General features: G+C 40.6%; 1 protein-coding gene across 2 annotated transcripts in view; it reads right to left on the reverse strand.

Annotated features, from left to right (window-relative positions):
* The window catches only part of HECW1 (HECT, C2 and WW domain containing E3 ubiquitin protein ligase 1), a 262,306-nt gene that overhangs the window by 80,667 nt on the left and 161,481 nt on the right, over window positions 1-20,158 (reverse strand). For both annotated transcript variants that reach the window (XM_040590899.1, XM_040590900.1), the window contains 2 exons: window positions 15,396-15,565; window positions 1,529-1,671 (listed from right to left, as the gene is read on the reverse strand). In XM_040590899.1, the coding sequence (XP_040446833.1) occupies window positions 1,529-1,671; window positions 15,396-15,565 (313 nt within the window). The remainder of the gene's footprint in view (window positions 1-1,528; window positions 1,672-15,395; window positions 15,566-20,158) is intronic.

Genomic DNA, 20,158 nt, shown 5'->3' on the forward strand with positions numbered 1-20,158 from the left:
TGAAACTGGCTGAATGACTGCTCTTCATCTCTTTCCACCCCTCTTACCTCTATGAAGCTGAAATATCAGGAGAACACCTTCCTGACAAGGTTGATCAATGTCTCCATTCTGTCCTTGTGCAGGTCCCTCCCTTTGCCACACTTCATCCACCCCTCAGAACAGAATGAAACTACAGAAGAGATTAACTTCCCAGCTGCCCAAAATGAGGCTGAATCAATGTTTGCAAAGCATTTTTTGAGCGTAAAGGCTTCACTGAATAGTAATATTTATACACCTTTTGAAGAAACACAGTTTACTTCCAGTTGGGCCCAATGTATTTGCTAGGATAGTTTCACATGCATCAGAAACTCATATAAATGAGACTATCTCAGGATTTGCGTATGATCTTTCTAAATTTGTGTGTATACTTCTCATTGAGCTTGCCTGAGATTTAAAAGCCACTATGGTATCAAACTAAGCCAGATCTAGGTTCAGGTTGGAAGCACTGCTCTTGGCAAAGCATATCCTTAGATAGCAGTGTTTACAATAAGGAAGTAAAATAGGAAGATATGATCAGAAGACGATGAGAAATCTTCTTATACAGGGGGAAGCCAATGATATCAGTTATAGGGTTCTACCTTCCCCAAGCTGTTCTCTTCCATCTGGTTTCTAAAAAGCTACTCTATCTTCTCAACTTTGAGAAACAGGGAGGCAGCTTAGTCCCTTCTGGTAGATTCAGCTGTCAATATCACAGCCAGTTTCTGAAACAGCTGTTAGAAAACACTTCCAACAAGTTCAGCTTCCTGCTGTTCTGCTGAATTGAGATCCAATTTTCAGAAATGCCTGCTTGGAAACTGCATTGTGTATGTCCTCCTCAGGACACGACTCTTTCTCTCCCTGGTCCTCAAGGTCTGAACCTTAGAACTTCAGAGCCAACTGTTTGGCTTTGTCTGAATACTATCCATCGCCCTCAAATTGGTTTGTGTTACTTTGGCAGCGTACACCTTCCCAGGACTTCCATGCAAAGGGGAAGCAGGGCAGGGCTTGTGAGCTCAAGTGAACTAGTTATTCCTTGGCAGCAGGGTAGGGTCAGAAAGATTTAGTTACAAAATGCCATGTGGGTTTTTGTAAATAATATTTCCACTGCCCAGAAATTAAAGGGAGGAGGAACAGATCTGGCATGATTTTAGCCCATAGGTAATTCCAATTCCCTGAAACATGAATACAGCCTGTTGATAACATTAAGAGAATATTCAAATTGAAAATATTGCACTCTCCAGATTCACAGCCATGATACACAAAACAGTCTTCTTTCCTAAATGCCAGCTCTCACTTTACAAAATGAAATGGAGAGGGTTATAGAGGGAATTCTTTGTCTGGCCCATAACCCTATAAATTCTAATTAAGAACAACATAATTCATCAGACAAGTGTCAGTTTAATAACTCCTCCTCAACATCATTATATCACTATAATGATATATCACCAGGGACTTCAAAACAGCATCACACTCATTAAGTAACAGAAAATAGCATAAGCAGCACATTTACCCTATGGCATGTCTTTCCAAGAGGCGTTGAACCGGCATAGAGAGTTTTCCCAGGAAACGCTTGATGATAGGTCGGCTCTTTGCAAATTTGTCTTTAACTTCTATTTCCAGGACATCCGTGGGCAGGGAGACAAAGCTGAATTGCTGCAATAAATGAAGAGCACAGAACATGAAGCTGGTGGCTGGGCCACAACTCCGCACAGTTGCTATTGGCTCTTTGACCCGTGTTTTTCACAGGACAGAAACAGCCCTTGGACCCTGAGGCACAGGCCTGCAAAATAAAAGGAGCTTGGCCTTAAAGTAGGCAGATGAAAGCACCCTATAGGGACTGTGTAATGCTGCAGAGTCAGGCTTAGGGAATGCATGAATTTCATTTATTCACGTCATGGTAGCATCCAAACACTCTAAATGAGGCTTGCAGATTGTAGGGACAGTACACTTAAAGAAATGTAATGAACTCTGCCCTAGCAATGATCATTGATCTAAATGTAATTGCATAGATTTTGGGTTTTGGTTTTATTCTCCCCCCCCCCCCCCCCCCCCCCCCCCCCCCCCCAGTTCTAAAACTTTAAATAGCTGCATGTAAGTACATCCGAACTGGCAGCCTGAAGAGATTGAAGAGATGTTTAGTCAGCATTTCCCTCCAACTAAAATTAGACCTCTTCAAATCTGACTTTCTATTAGTGGTACTTCAGCTGTGAGGAGCACCTCAGTGGCTGAGAAGTGAGGAGCTAGTGAGGTGAAGGACACATCATATCACGATTTTCAGATACGTCTTGGAATCCCTCCCTCTCTTGTTCATCCTCGCTCCAACTTAAAAAGGAAAAGCTCTGAAAATACTGTTTCTCTGATTAGTCTCCTAAGCTGGTTCACACCATGGTCCCACAAAGAGCTAAGTCAGAAGGTAAGCCATGGCATAGGCTACTAGAACAAACAGTACTGGGTAAGATCGGAATGGCACCATCTAAAGACACTGTCACCAAATGCTTTCAAACAGGTGATGACCACCTCAGCTGGTCTGGTCTTAAGAACATCTATTTTTACTTGTAGGTAATGTTTCAATTAGCAGGCAAATCTGAGGGAGGAACAAGGGGGGGTGATGTTTTAGGCTGTAGGACTGAGGAAGTCCATGTGTACAGCTTCCAAGCATGGGGACGTTAGGGAACCTGGAGGGTTGGGATCTCCCCATAGGGAAAGTAAAGCTCTATTTCGGAATAATAGTGAAAAGCAAATCTGTTTGATAGCTTGGCCTTGCTTGCTCCTAGACAGCCTTAATTCAGTACAGAATCGGAGTGGTGATGCAGGTCACAATCATTTCCCCAAACAGATCTGCTGTTACCAGAACATCAGCAGTCAAAAACCCCACACCTCTGCTGTGGTGCACCACAGTAGGAAAACGGTAAGCCTTCTGTTCACCTAACTGAAAGGTCAGTATTGACCTGGAAGACAACTTCTGTAGTAAGTGAATACTGAGATGGATAAAAGGATTTTCTAGCTTTCCTGCTGCCAAAAATAACCTCCACAACAGAACCATGCTCTGGGTTATCAAGGCTATCGAGGCCTGGAGTTAAGACCTAATTTTCTTGCTCTATTGAACCATGTATCTAATTTTCAGAAATGCTTAGTTCAAACAGCTTCAAGTGAAACCAATATGAGTGGGATATTCGGTTAATCAGGCCCTGCAAAAAGGAAAATAATCAGAGAAATACAATACAAATAACAGCTAAAGTGTTATTTTCTTCTCATTTCCTGCCGCATTCTTGCAACAGGTTACCAAAGAAGATTAATCCAACAAAGAGGAGAACGTTAATTCCCCACATATATTGAAAGATGCCTTGTAAAACCAAGTTGGTTTACCATTTCAGTTTCACCTGCTAAAAACCTGGGGTAAGTGCACTTCATGACACTTAAAAGGAAAGCAGAAGAAGGGAATTAACTTTTAATTGAATGAGGTTATTGTAACACACAGCAATTTGCCGTTTAATGAACACTCTGTTATTATGCTGTTAACACCTATATTGTGAAAATGTCTCTGTGAGTTACAGCATGCATACACACGTGTTCCACTTAGGAATATGAGTGGAAAATAAAATGTAGGTTAATGATCTGTACCTTCCTATGTTATAAATATTTTGTCACGGGGTACAAACTCTGAGGCAAATCAGAATCTGCATGGACATATGTTTCCATAATATCAGGCAGCACCAAGCCTGACAGTTCCTTCCTTGCAAAAGAAACACATTGGCATTTTCCAGAGTAATTATCAGCACCTGAGCAGACAGTATGGAGCAAGGTGGGTTGGAATTTACCAAAGGAAACATTCTTTTTTCCTTGAACAGCTGTGCCTCTCAGACATACAAAAGCCAGGACATTCTGGTCAATTTGTTAAATCAAATCGTGTTCTGATTTCATCACCTGCCAACCATGTTGCATCTGGGGATACATGAGACTGTTCTGAGATCAGCTGCTGGATCACAGTTCCCAAATGCTTCTTCTAGGAGAAAGTTCTGATGCATAAAACCAGGAGCACCTTAGAAATACAGTTAAGCCTTTAAGAACAGAAGCATCCAGTGGAGAAGCTCTAAGGTTTTGCCATTTGGAAAAAACTGCAGTATGATACCAAATGTGAACTCAGTGAAATGGGTTTGGAGACAGCTTGTAAAGTAGTGATAATTCAGTTTTCCATTACCCAAGCACTTGTTCCTGCTGTCACTCTCATCTAGTTTAATACTTAATAGGCAAGACTTTTCTAAGGCAGTCCCTGACTGTGGATGCCTCAGGCTCAGGCCATCCACACTGGAAAGCCCAAAGGAATCCTCGTTTGCAGAACGCACGGGCCTCTGGCCCTTTGAAAAATGGATCCCAGCAAACACCTAGGTTTAAGAACTCAGAAACTTACAAATGCATTTTTAAAAATCACCAATCACTTTTGAAAACATGTAGGTTCTTGTGATAGTTAAAAATGGGACTGTCTTCTTTGGATGTGGATGCAAATCACCTTCACATCCTACTTTCTCTCTCTTCCTTCACCTTCCTTTCTGACAAGTGCCAACCCCGGTAGTTTAGCCACAAAACATCAGCCACATTTACACTGTTCGAAGCCTTGCCCTTTACTATTCCTACCTGTATGGAAGAGAAAGGACCCTGCGTTTCATGGTCTTCTCCAATATAACTAACATAACACAGTAGTAACATATTACTGCTACAATAAGTTACATCCTTGCCTTACCTCATATTTGCTAACTGTCACACAGCAACAGCCACTTTGTGAAAATGACAACACCAACTTCATAGTTGTGTTGTTTGTGGTTTTTTTTTTTTGTTTTTGGGTTTTGTTTTTTTTTTTTAAAAGACACCAATTATAAATTCTGCAGTACCCTTGGGTTCACACTCAGTGATGTTGTGGTTAATAATTCATCCCAAGGAGGTGTGAGAAAAGGCGGCTACAAGATCATAACAAAGTTAAAAATCGACTCTTCAGGACCAGGGAAATTGAATGTGGCTTTTTACCTGTGCCTACAAACTATACCACTGATAACCCAAAGTGCTCCATTTTAAGAATGTCTGCTGCCATTTTTTCATGTTATTACAATTTTTATGAAAGTCTTATATTATTTGGACTTTGTTCTTATTATCACAACTCTTAGTGTAACAGAACTAACTCAGAAATTAAGCTTTCACATTAAAAACAAGTATAACGTTCATGGTTGCAGAGAAAAATGAAAATACAAAATCTTGAGTACAATGAGCCTGAATATATTACTTTTAAAAGACTTCTGACTTTTCTGACAGTCACTCCTTGAAGGCAGCTTCTTTTATGTTTTGCAGCTGGCACTGGCTACTATGCATTTTGTTTCACAATCTAAGACAGCAGTCTTTAAGCTGTACATATTCATTGGGACCACAGCTCATTTTGTGGGCTTGTTCATCAGCTAGGTGTTGGTGGGGTTTTTTTCCCCACAAAAATTTAAGCTCCCGGAATCACAACCAGCAGTGCAAACACTGCAAGACTGGTCAAGAACTTCATGGAACCTGCTGGAAACTAAAGACACTAAGGTTTACACTGAGACTAGCTGTAGAAGGGTGTACTGAGGTTTACATAAATGGGCTTTTTTCACAGCTGAAGAACAAAGTAAAAATATAATTTCTGGTAGTTTTAAAATTCTGATGTTCTGATTCAAAAATTTTAGCCTTTACAGGTGGCCAGAGGTCCACCAAACATGACAATGGTTGCATGGGTGTTTGTGACTGTCTGAGGCTTTCTTTGCACTTGAATACAAAAACTCCAGTGTCACGGATTTCAACATAGGTGTAAACTCACCTAGCACAACACTATAGTTTCAAGGCTAAAGCCCCACCCAAGGAGAAGACTTTAGTGACTGATTATGCAGGTATTTGGGTAACAGCAGAAAATGGAACACCTGAGAAGAACAACTGACAAAAAAATTAAGTGATGGTGTGCTGGTTTTGGCTGGGATAGAGTTAATTTTCTTCACAGTAGCTAGTGTGGGCCTGTGTTTTGGATTTGGGCTGGAAACACTGTCGGTAACACAGGGAAGTTTTCCTTACTGCTGAGCAGCGCTTACACAGAGCCAAGGGCTGTTCTGTTTCCAACAGTACCCCACCAGTGAGAGGCTGGGGGGCACAAGAAGCTGGGAGGGGACACAGCCAGGACAGCTGACGCCAACTCACCAAAGAGATATTCTGAGCCATATGATGTCTGCTTAGCATATAAAGCTGGGGCAAGAAGGATGTTTGGAGACATTCAGAGTGATGGTGTTTTGTCTTCCCAAGTAACTGTTCTGCATGATGCATCCCTGCGCTCCTGGGGATGGCGGAGCCGCTGCCGGCCCGTGGAAGCGGTGAATGAATGCCTGGTTTGGCTTTGCTTGCGTGTGCAGCTTCTGCTTTACCTATTAAACTGCCTTTATCTCAGCCCATGAGTTTTCTCACTTTTACTTTCCCCATTCTCTCCCCCACCCCACTGGGGTGGTGGGGTGTGAGTAAGTGGCTGTGTGGTGCTTAGTTGCCAGCTGAGGTTAAACCACAACAGATAGCTAGAACTTGATGTTTTTACTCGACCCCTAACCAAAATTCAAGTAAAATGCATTATATAAAATGTGAGGGAAAACTCTTGCAAGATACCACTGGACCTAAAATTTATCTATGATCTACAGCAGTCAGTGGGTGAATGGATAACAAACAAGAAGTTATTGTTTGTTCTCCGATTAGCTCAAATCAGTAATTAACTACAATGTTGCATTAGTCACAGTGCATTACCCTGCATATCACATCAACTATTGCTTGGTACCAAATGACTCTCAGAACTTGAGATGATACAGGACACAGCACACTCCACAGAGGAAATGGCAGACTGCCTCAACAAAACTGCCAAGGAATTACCATTAGGAACAACTTGTTTCTCACAGGGTGCCTGGCCCTAGAAACAGTCTCGGACCCCATCTTGTCCATGTAGTCTGTCAGCTGGACCCTTGTCTGAGCCTTACCAGCTGGGAATGAGAGGGTTCTTCTTTATAGGTTAGATGTAGATGAGTGGAGATGACGGACACCCTCACAGTGAGGAGCACCACTGGAAGGATGAGGTGGTCAACCAGCAGCCCCTGTGTCTGGTCTGGAAGAATCCCAGGCTGGAAAACCTCCAAAGATGGGGGCTCTGGAAGAACATGCAGGGAAGCTCTGAGTGCTGAGCTCCAGAGGGGAAGACCTTTTTATTTTCCTCTAGAAATGTATTAGGACTGTTACAAGAAATGGTTATCTGTCAGGTATATGCCTCAAAGGAACCTACACACGGAAAGGCTGAACAAAAGAAATGACTGAAGATTCCTGGCATACTGTGGAAAAATAGCATGTCATGAGCAGCAGTATGGAGGCCTTATGGAGACTGATGTTTCCTGATCCCTGGAATACACTGGCCATGTCTGCATTAGGCAGACGTGTGGTACAATGTGAGCCGTTCTGGAGAGCAAAGCAGCTGGTGTTGTGCACCTGGTTACCACAACCAGACATGTTGCAAGGGTTTTACCATGAAGTTGACTCCAGGCTGGTGCCCTGGGTTGAACTCCCATTATTGTCTGAAATGTGTTAGCTGCACTCCTGAAGCACATCTCTTGGCTTACTTTCCGCCAACAGTAATTCAGTTCACAGACTTTAAGACGGCTGAGCAGTGCCTTTAGTGGGGAGATCATGCTTTGAAACTGCTCTCATGAACAAAACACAAATACTATTGTACATGGACCCATTGAGTCATTAAGAACCCTGACCTACAGAACATTAGTAATTGTGTTATTCTCCTAGGGCCTTCTTCAATTAAACTTCAAACTGAAAGAAGGTAGATCTAGATTAGATATAAGGAAGAAATTCTTTAGTCAGGGTGGCAAGACACTGGCACAGGTTGCCCAGAGAAGCTGTGGATGCCCCACCCCTGGACATGTTCAAGGCCAGGTTGGATGGGCTTGGAGCAACCTGGGCTAGTAGAAGGTGTCCCTGCCCATGGCAGGGCGTTGGAAATGGTTGATCTTTGAGGTCCCTTCTAACCCAAACCATCTGGGGATTCTACGACTAATTCCTTTTTAGGGTGCTCTTGCATTCTGCTGGAATTGTGATGGCTAGGATGCTTGCCCTAGAAAGAAAGCCATTGCATCTCTCTATTCCCCCCACTTCTTTAGCCATTTCTCAGTATCTGTCCCAACTTATTAGAGTGGCAGGAGATCCAATGATTGCTTTGTTCCTACACATTCAATGAAAAGTGGCAGCAGGATAGGAGGGAGAGACCCTATTAATTCCTCACTAAAAGAAAAGCTGCAGCATTATAGCACATCTTACTAGACACTGGAGAAACTATACCAGGCACAGCCTTAAAATGCCCCAGCCAAAGGAAAAGCTTTAGTTGATATTTTCTCAGGCACCAAAAATCAACACACCATAATTCATGATTTCCATAGAAATACAGAGATGGGAGGGAGCGGGGAGAGCGTAAGTGACATGACAGAGAGAACCACATCAATGTATTAAGTCTTCCTGGGCTAAGCAGTGGCTCTGATCAGCAGTAAGTCATTAGGATTCTCCTCTCATTTACACAGATTTTACACAGCCACCTGCTGCAGATTCACTCTCACAGCGACACAAATCAGAATCAAAGCTACCTAGAATCAGCTTACGCACTCATACTCCTACAGCATCTCAGTGACCTAAATGTAACTCTGATTTTACATTACTGCTACCACCTTCAAAAGCAAGACCTGAAAACACTGTAGTAAACACCAACTGGAGGAGTTTCAGACAGTAATCTACTTTTCAGTGCCTATTTGTTTCCAGACCCAACAATGGTCTTACAGACACGGATGACTAATTTTCTTCATGTAAACAGACCCTGTGGGGGTTTAAGGCGTGACTTACATGGTCAGGAACGAAGGCACAAGCTACCGCTGACCTGGCCGAATACATCTGTATCCATTTATAAGATAACAGAATCCATCTCCAGAGCTTGAGAATCATTTTCATAGAAAGCCAGCTAATGATGATGATTAATCCCTGTGTTTTATTTTTACCAATATTATTTGTATCCCTGAATATAAATAGTTCACAGTGAATAGCTCTCAATAACGCTATCAAGGAAGTTGTTGAAGTGAACAGGGTATGTCCATTAGCACCAATTAGACAAGCTAAGTGTGAGTCAAGTTGTTTAAAAACAGTCAATGTAACAACCGGTGAAAGGTAGATAAATTAATACATTGGTGACAGGAAGAATTAAGCTCTTGATTTGGAGTTGAATAAGCAATAAATTAAAAATAAAATTTATATGTGATACCCATCATGTCACAGGGATGATACAAGCAGAAGTAAATCTTAAAAGCCTGTAAATTACATTTGATGGACAATTTAGTCTTTCAGCTGAATATTTCATTGGTGGGTTTTTTGTTTCAAATACTCCAGTGAAACTTACAGTCTTAATGCACTTGCCACTCTCCATTCTGTATTATTCTGCTCCCCATTCAAAAACCTCCTCTACACATCGCTGGTGTGCCAGACAACACTACTGATACAAACAACTGGATAAACCTGTGAGGAATTTCAGTTTCCTAAACTTACTACAGTACTTACTCCTCAATGACAATACACAGTATTGCAGAGACAGTAGTGTCAAACACAGAGCTCCACTGCTGCCAAAGGCTGGGACATGCCTACACATACTCCAAGAGAGTCCTGGAATTCAGCAGTGACTGCAGGGTGCCAGATCCAACTGCAGTGCCTTATTCCAGCATGGCACAACGTGTGGTTTTTTGTCCCTACAGTAAAAGGCGTACACATAAATATCTGTTGCTGTTCTGAAGTCTGATTTAATCCCTTCTACTGAACTCTTCAAAGCCAGACAGGGCCTTCAGCAGATTGGCTTCCTAGATTTCCCCCTCAGATTCACTCTCTCCCTGTATTGGAAAAAAGGAATAAAAAAATTCCTTTCCATCTATTTCATGTATTCCAAAACATTCAGAGATACTAGTTAATAGACTCATCATGAATTCTCTCTGATGGCTTAGATAGTTCTGCAAGATGTCTCTTTATTCATGGCAAATTTCAGCCCTAAAAAAATCAGAAATTTAAAAGAACTTCTGGATGAATCATGTGCAAACACTGCTTAAAGAGTCAGGCTTTTTCTTCATTTTTCACACATTGTCTTATGAATTTATTAGCACAGCACAGACTGAAAATATTCAAGGACTCTCATGAGTACTAATTTACAAAATTAAGACGACAGTCTTTTAGATACAGAAGTTGCAATTAAAATGCATTTCTAGAAGAATAACATATGGAAAAAAAAATCTAGACATTTTTTTCATCCCATAACCCATTCTTGAAGAAACTCAAGTTGTCTTGATCTTTCACACTTCAGTCATCACCAGATATTAAAAAACCCTGCAGCTGTAAAATCACAGCTTTTCTATGCAGTCAAACTATGTTTTACACTTTACCTGGCCATGTGTACAGAAATAGTATACAGTGCATCTACCACCCACAAGGCTTTACTCAGTCCCAATGACACCTTTGGCAAAACACACTGAATTCAGGATCTGGATTTCACTGTACTTACATTGAATTTACACTTAGGTGTAAATGCCTCCAAGTTTCTGCAGCAGATTCATTTGTATTTGCCAGTAGGAGGGGGAGAAAGGTAATCTAAGTTAAACAATAAATAAGTAGTTCAATCATTGTGATGTTCCTGTTGCTTTTTTTTATTTTGGACTTCTGGTGAAACCACACAGTGATTCTGCGAGGCCATGGTAGGACTGCCAGCATCTAGCACTCTGAATATTAGGACAAAATTTAAAAATACAACTTGCTTTAAATTCATACTGCTGATTTGAATATATTAAAGCATCTTTAATGGTTTAACTTTGTTCTGCAAAGATTCACCTTTGATCAAGCATCCCCCACTTGCATCACTCTATGTTGATGTTGCACCCATCATATGAGCGAACATAAAGCCTCAAAAGAAGCACAGAGCTAAGATAACCCATATTGCATGATCTGGCTACCTCGATAAGGCATCTTTCAGTCCCAATACTGTTGGGTGGTCCATCATGTACCAGCCCAGCACTCGCGACCACAGAATCAGTGCCCAAGTTATCAATCTGCATCATAAGAAAAGCAGTAGTAAAAAACCCCAGCACTCAGTCAGGCGCATTCATGTCATCTTGGCATTCTCGCAGGAAGCATCCGAGCTCAGTATTCCTATTGCTGACGACGGCCCACAGCACACAAGCCCTTTCTCTCTAGCCCACCTCCCTCTGGCCTTCCAGCCCCTGATTTTCTGCTGGTAATCTGAAGAGACAGGTTCCGTGAGAACTTATTCAAGTGCAGTATTTTTGAAAGGTTGCGGGTTATCTGAGGCGCAGAGAGTACAAGTTACACACGTGCAAATACTGTCATTCTGTTTAGCAGATCTGACACATTAACTACTATTTGTTAAGTGCTCTTGGAACAAGGTACTGAACACCTCTGCTTATACACATCAATTAATTCACCAGTGAAATGCAGCTATCTTCAGAGTGATAAAGCAGCCACCCAAAACACTATTTGGTACCTCAGCTGTAATTTAGTAGTATTTAAAAAGGCTGAGACAAAGAAACAAACAGCAAAGCTGCAGGGAGTTGAGAGCGTTTTTATCCTGGTACTGGGCTCCCACTTTAAGGCAATCTACTCTTCCACAGCTAGAATTATTGGAGCTGAAATTCAATGAGTCATTTAACAGATGACACTTCCTGCTACTTTAAATATGTTGGATGGCTGCAACAGCCAATTTTTATAGTCATCTCACCGGCCATTCCTTGAGGGTCTCTACCCACTCACTAGTAAATGAACAAAACCTGAAGCAGCAGTTAGCTCAAACTGCCACGGTTAAGAAATAGCATAAATATGTCTAAGGGGAAGTCCAGAGGCCTGAAGTACTTTATCTGCAAAACCACAGAGAGAATTTCCTAACCAGCTGGAGGTAAGTGAACTACTTTTTAAATCACTCTGCTTTGTTGCTTATGATCCTCAATGATCTCTATTGCTTGCCTGAACTACCTATCACTTTACTGTTTGCTGACACATTAAATGTTCTTAAAGGAGCTTTTCCCAAAGAACATGGCAGCAGACACATTGTCACGATATGAAACAATATGGGAATGGTATCGTTATTTTTCTAATATCAATATTAAAAGAGAAATGATCAACATTCACCCTTCTCAGTTCTACTAGATGTACAGAAGATATGGAAAGCAGGCACTTGCTTCTGAGATTTCCTTTGCATTTCACCTCAAATCAGCACAATCAACAACTCGTCCAACTACGCTCTTGCAACACGTAGACTGCCAGCACAACGTCTGCTTAACCTAGGGGTTTAGAGTCAAGCTGTCCAGCAGCATATGGTTTCCAGGATCTCACTTCATTTAACGGTACAGATGTCGCTGAAGAGCACATGAAAACCTACAGAAATATCACAGAATGCCACCTCGCCACCAGAAGATACCACCTGAGCTTTAACCTGTCTCAGTGAAAAATTCTTGTGTGAGGACTCTTTCACCTCATGCAGAGCCCTGCAGCAAGTGACAAAATGTCACTCTTCAATTAGTAGGAAATTTCTATTTCCTCTTGTCCTCTTGTACAGTGTATTGCAAAACAGAGCAATGGAAGAATACCTTTAAGTCAGGGTAACTTGTGCTGAACAATATTTGAATGGCATGTGAAATGAAGGTGATCATCAATATTACATGACACACATGAAAAATTGCCAGAGGTATCATCATGCTCCCAGACTGTTCCTATAATGCTGCTGGTTACTATGCAAATAGAAAAATCTGGTAAGTATATGAGGGGGAATAGCAGAATGAATGAATATAATAACTTAATTAAATGACTCATCTCTTAGTCTGTAGGACTTTTTTGGTGTTGAGGCCCTACAAAACTTAAGTCTACTCTTTCACTTCTGAATTTGCTCAAGGGTAATCAAGAACATATATAAAAATCTCAGTCCACAGCTATTTCCATAGTTTGGTTTCCCTATTCTAGATTTTTACAACGTTAGCAGCCAAAACAAATTAGGTATGTCATTCAACTGAAAAAGAAGAATTAAAAAACCCCAGTGAGCATCTAGCTTCTATTTCCATGTAGTGACAGAGAACCTTAGGAAAGAACCATCCTTCTGAAATTCTATACTGCCTAACATATTGTTTTGGGAAAACAACTAGTGACCAATCCATTTAACGAAACAGCTATGATTTTATCAGTATTTTTCACTTTATGTATTCACATCCATCAGTGAAAAGTGCGGACAGAAGAACGGCTACCATCACAATTCAGCAACAGTTTGCATTCTTCCTTCTCCCTCTGTCTCATAAAAGGACAAAGCTGAAGAAAACCAGGCCCAGGGTCTCCTGTGCAATACCAGCCAATGTGGGTTTTCAGTAACAAAACAGACTTCAGACTAGCTGATGTGCATAGATGGCAACACAAATGCATGCAGTTACACATCTCCATATCAGTGGAAGAGAACGCAGGAGAACATGTGGAATGATAGTTCGGCTGTTTCAGACTCCTTAGCCACTAACAAAAGAAAGGGAGAAGCAGCATGCTTGCATGCAATCAAGCAGACCAGGGGGCTGAACGGAGAAGCTGGAAGCCAGCTGTGCTCTTTCGCTTTCTGATGTCCATAATTAGGCCATTCCATTGTTTCTCCTTTTCTCACTGCCAAATTCCAATGGAAAAAGAAATGACAGCCCACAAACTCAGCCATCCTGCACGGCCCGAGGAGAAGGTACCCTTGACATTTTGTCAGGGCCACATTCTTACTCTTTTGTTATTTTATCCTCCAGCAGTGCAAAAGAACCTTGAAGTGAAAACAAATTATGTTGGCTGAGGTTTGTCTTTATTGAGAGGAGACTTCTGACCAGTATTGAGTACTTCTAAAAAGCCTATTTTCAGCCTCTATCAGCACAGCTGCTACATCCCTCTTTGGATAAGGACAGCCTGCGTGCCACCTCAGCAGTTAACTCTGGCTGATACAGAATGCTGGGATTCATAGCCTGTGTCCTCCTTTGCGTGTCAGCTCCTGGCACCCACACTTGCTGCCAGCTCCCACAATCACATGTACTGAGCGTGACACACATAGAGCACGTTTCCCCTTCATGCCCGCCCGCCTCTAGGCCTGCGTCTTATGCACTTTACTGAAAGATCTCTGCCAGCTCCCTGATCCTCTGTGTCAGTTCCAGCTTCTCAGCTTGACCTGGGACCCCTCAGCCACATACATCTTGTGCTTGGAGCCGCAGAAGTTACGGCTTGGTGGATGCCTCATGACAGGGCCTTCCACTTAATTAAGTCCCTTTAGAAGGGGTATTACTCAGACTAATTTCAAGGGTGCCCCCCCTTCCCCTGCCATATAACCTCCCCAAACATAGGCTCACCTGTCGCATAACCTGATGCCGTACCTAGTGTCATGAACATCCTCCTGCAGGTAGGAGTATTCAGTGACATTTCTGCTGGCCTTTTCCCCCTCCACTTGCAGTTCCATGTCTATACAGTTTGACCCAATTATGCCTAAACTTCTTTACAATTTGCATTTCAATTTTAGTCTATTTATTTACTTTTACTCTTTCCTGCAGTGGAGATATTGGTCTGACAGAGAATGCCAGTAAATCACACCCATTATGTCAGGCTCCTTTAATTCCAAAGAGATTCCTCATTCTTTGCTGCCTGTTGCCATTTCTCATGTAATTTAAAAACAGCAGGCAGCAATTGAACTCTCAGATCTCATTAATACCTACTATGCCCTTCCAACAAGAAGCAGCAGAGTAGATAGTATTTCTTCAAGGTGATGGGCAAATGTGCCAAAGTTGCCTTTAATTTATGTTGCCACTGATGCTTTTCAAGCACATAGATTCTTTTTATTTGCATGCTATACTTGTTCTGCTTTATATAATGTCTCCTCTCTGTGCAGGAACACCATGACAATCTAGCAGCAGCCTTTCATGCTATGCAAGTTTATTTTTCAGTTTTGTTTCATGCCTGCCTTCAATAATAAACAACTTCATAAATTACACCCACAAAGTACAACACATACTGAAAGTTTTAACGTTAATCATTCGTCTTTGTAGCTCATTAATCCTTTTGCAATAAGAAAAGAAGTAATGAACTGCATCAAGCACAGTTAGGTCAACAACTATTTAGCCAAGAAAGGATTTTTTTTGTTTGTTTGTTTTTTTTTTTTTGTTTTTTTTTTTTTGTTTTTTTTAAAAAGAGAAAAAGAGAGGGCTACTGCTAGAGTCATTTGCATGTTTCAAGAAAAGTCTCAGCTCAGCACTCAAACTGCTTACCTCTCCTTGCCAGATTGGGTTAACAGTATTACACACGATCTTAGATCTCTTCTCCTGCCCATGATGAGGAAGTGCTGGGAAGATGCTATGTTTTCCAGGCTGGATGGAAATCTTGAGATAAGGATCTGGATTGAAGAACATGCCTTTCTTCAGACCAAAAGCCTGGAAATCTGAAAGAAAGTAAATAACCTAATTATTTTTCACATTCCAGGTAGCTCTCTGGGATGTTAGGAAAAGAATATGGGAAGCTGGTAAAGAATTCAAATAACATGGCAGGAATATGAAAAGACTCTTGTGAGGTAATGTAAAGCCAGGCCATAACAATCTTGTGATTTAGGATATAATGATTATATAGTGAAACTACAAATTTTACAACCTGTTGTGCAGAGTGATCTGGCTTCTAAATCAGTATTTATGCAACTTAAATTAAATGATCTGCTGATTCTTCTAAGGAGCTAAGCACTTACACAGCCTGAATCCAGTGGCAGGACTACTCTGAAAAAGAGATCCATTCACTTCATTACAGACATGGCATTTGGTACCCAAAGCATGTCATTTCTCCTAGATATCAATTTTATTTTTCTATCTATCTTAGATTTTAGATCACTTTTTTCAACACAAGAAGTAATTTTACATTTTTTCCATTTTAAAAAGTTTCCTTCCCTGAATGGGTTAACTTTACCTGTAGCAGCTTAGAAAAACTCTTGTAAATAATCTCCAAATTTTAAGCAGGGCTTTCTAGCTACAGAGCTTCCCAGGGAGTGTAATACGAGCCATGCAGATAAAAAATCCCCAGGCACTTATTTCAAAATTTACTTATAACGTTCTGAAGAAAAACACAAAGTCCATTACAATTTGTTCCTGTGAAACCAATAAACGTAAACCAATCTACCAGTATATATAAAGCCTCTGGCCTTCTATTTTTTTCCAGATGCATTTCTAAGCTTTCTTTGGAAAATATAAGCACTTAATTCCATTAGCAAGTTCAGTAGCTAATTTATTGCCCGCTACTCTTTGCATGGAGATGCTCCTCTGCTGTTTAAAGCTTTATTTCACATAGGGCTGTAAGCACTGAACTATGTTCTGCCTATTTTCTCTTACTTTATCGAACAGATAAAAGTATTAGTCAAGATAGTTTCCAAAACTGCTTAGATGTATACCTAAACATTCAATTTAAACACTTTTTTTCCTTTTAGGCAGGTTTTGAAAACATTAATTTTCACAGTCTTTTAATTCTCTTCATATTAAAAGCCCAATTATTCTGGCAGGTTGCTGGAGACCATGTAAAACCCTCCAGGCAGATATTTTGGATTAATCTGAAAATTATACACATTCCACACCAACATCAGTCTTTTTTCCAGAAAACAGCCATATGAAGAACAGCGATAAGATCTGCCCAGTTACATTTTGCTTCCTTAACATTTGGTAATAGCCAACACAATAAAATGTGCAAGTTAAAAAGAACCGTTTTTGTCCTGGTTGGTTTTAATCATCTGTTCCAGCCCACAATTCATGTTGCAGATACTCAAAAGCTGTTGGACAGATGGTCGTGAAACAGTCTGTATTTTAAGAATATCATTCTTATGATGTTCTCTAACAATTAACAAAAAAAATAGAGAATATCGCTACTAATAGCCTATTTGAAAGTACTTTGCTGACAATATGTACCATGATGTTCCTAGCAACATTATTACACAAAGAAAATAATCTGGTTCAAACTGGTAACACTGAATTTTTTTTTCTGAGTGTACGATCTCTATGTAACCAGCATGTATCTCATCTATCAGCCCTGCTGAAATGCTATATGGCAAACTCTTTTGCTTTGGAAGTTGTACTGTTAGAAATACATTCCAGAAATAGAAACCAAGACTGCAAAAGCACTACGAACGACAAGGCCCATCAGTGTAATAGTGTCAGGCTGCTAACATATGAGAGGAGAGAAAAACCTCTGGGATCTTATTTTCTTTCTCTCTGATGTTTCCTCAAAAGATTCTGAAACTGAAATATTTATTGCTGTATATATTTCTGATATTTTTTTTTTTCTTCAAAGAGAGACCACGCTATCCTTGGGTACCACTGTGCAAAGAAATGGTCTATTGATAGACAGGAAAGAAAGTAACTAGCACTCAATTATGTACACTTCTGTATCATAAAGAACATACATATTATGATGACCTACCAGCCTCTTTCCAGTTATGGGAATTAAGTGCAGCCATGAAGGTGAAGGCACTCCTAACCTTAGTTTGTAGTCCAATTTTCACATTGGGGTGAGAGAAAATAATGTAGCTAAGCACACAACAGGAAATTTTATTTGTGTCATTTTCTTGCTTAAATTACATAATACAAAAACTTTTGTAAAAATGTCAGTTAGAAATGTCAATTTTTAATGTCCAAAGCACACTTAGGGATAGTAGAAATAGCTTTCTCAACAACAAATATGCCACTTACATTTACATATCTCACCACAAATTCTCAGCACCGTGGAAAACAGAGCATCAAAAATGCAAAAGTTCTAGATAAAGCTACATGGACATCTGCAGATATCCAGAAGTCCGTTTAATTTGAAGCATAACCTATGGATGCTGTAACTTGTTGAAACCAAAGGCTCACATACACTCTTACCACTGCTGTGCAACACCCCAACAGAAGAATCCCAGCTCTTCTGCTTCCCCAAATGAGCATATTTCTCTCTTCTCTGTATTGTCTTCAGAAAAAGGCTCTGAAGATACTAAATATTTAAGTGACAGTTTGAGGTTAACTGAATTTAAATCTTTGGTGAAACCAATGTATTCCAGAAGGCTTAGATGTGCCTTGCTGTACACTTCAGTTTTATAGTGTTTTCCTTGAGAAAGTGCTACCAAGATAACTCAGCTATGCTTTGCAAAGATGTATTGTCATCCAGTGTCTTAAAAGAAGTTATTAATATACCATATGTCAGTTTCCCATTTACTCATAAAACATGCTTTAGTGTGAAAGAGGTTACATGCATCTAACAGTTTTAATAGTGTCAGGCCATCTCTCATGAGAGATGACAGGAGGAATGAATCCAGGTGAAGACCCAGCAACCACAGACTCTTTCGCTGCTGCACACTTTCAGTTATTTTAAGTACATGCATCCCAGTCCAGCTAGGCTTGCTTCATTGTAGAAAAATGGCTTACACTAACTGCTGCCTCCAAGTGAATTATGAAATTGTTCAAACTTCAGGACTTCCATATGTGCTGATCTCTGGGTGTCTGGATGAGACCTAAGGAGGCTTTGCTCTAGGTCACTTGCACGCATGTAGCCTCTGTTCCTAAGGTGGGCCACAGATTTCCCTGTTTGCCTTGTAAAGGATGATTCTACAAATCCATTTTCCATGCAACAGCACAAACTTTGGGGCACTGATGACTGCATAGTGAGGGAGGCACTATTTTTGTGGCAATTCAGAAACTAGCATGTATTTATTGGCAAAATACAGAAGCAGGCGGATATAAATTCCATCAGACACAGCTTGAACACATCTGTGTTTTACCATGTTTGATTTTGCCTCAGTACAAGTGACTAAGCTTTCAAAGAGTCAGGGGAGAAGTATGATTTGGGTTTGCGAGTCACATTTTGTCATGCTCAGCAAGGAGATGCTCTGATAGTAAATACCAGCAAAAATATCATAGAGTATTTCAGTTCCCTCCTGACATAGTGAGGTACTGCTCCAGACCCATGCTCCTTGTAGGAGCATGACAGAAAAGGATGGAGAATCAGAGTGAGAACCAGAGTCTGAAGCAGTCCATTTTCTAAATCAATTACATTTAGTCCGGTCATCAGTCTGTCCATAGTAAGTTAAAGAAGTTAGAAGCTGTTTTCACCAAGGGATGAGAAGCTTTTGCCAACACCTGTGGAAAAACTTTTCTAGAAATAATACACAAGGCTATTATGTGCAGTTTCTAAATGTGTCTTGAGAAGACTAAGTCCGCCTAGTCTCTTGATGGTGCATATTTGATTTAACTGAAGTAGACAGTCTACAACCCAGCAGAAGGGTCAAAGACAAGTAATGAGTAGCAGAACAACTAGCTTTGAGAAAGTGATATCCATATTCTAATACAGTTGGCAAATTCCTTTCAACAAAGTACAAGTACTGAATGTCTTTTGTGTTTCCCAGCACCACCCAAGCGACAACACTGTATGTCCTGAAGCTAGCTACACTGAGGCTTGTGGGAGAGATCATTAAGTCCCAATAATTCTATGGTCAAGTCACTGAATCCACATTTTTCTTATTTAGCATACTAGTCCCATGTTCTCAGAACTACGAAATGGTACATACTCCTCATAAGCCACTTGACCCTCTGAGAAGATGAAGACATCTTGAGTTAGGCCAAACATGCCCAGACCATATCTAGAGGCATAATTAATGAAGTACTGCAAAGTTACCAGGACACTGGAAAGATTAAAGGGTCACTGGAAAGACCATAATCAATTTAGATTGTGACTTCGCTTGATGAACACCAAAATGGAATGTATTCTCCCTATGTTCTGCTCATTAATGGCAGAAAGTAAAAACACTGTCATCTTACCGAGATCCTAATAATTCATGTATCAAGGCACAACAAATCATCTTCATGATCCACCACTGCAAGAGAGTTGCTAATTAGGATGGCAATGTACAGCTCCAACATTTCCTTTCAGTTTTCCTTTGTAAATTCCCAAAGAGCCATCAGCTTGGGTTCTGACACTGAAAAAATGTACTTGAACAGGATTGGGTTGGCTACCAATGAGGTAAGGTGGCTGC

This window comes from Falco naumanni, chromosome 4 (assembly GCF_017639655.2).
Source record: "Falco naumanni isolate bFalNau1 chromosome 4, bFalNau1.pat, whole genome shotgun sequence".
In the NCBI taxonomy this organism is placed as follows: Eukaryota; Metazoa; Chordata; class Aves; order Falconiformes; family Falconidae; genus Falco; species Falco naumanni.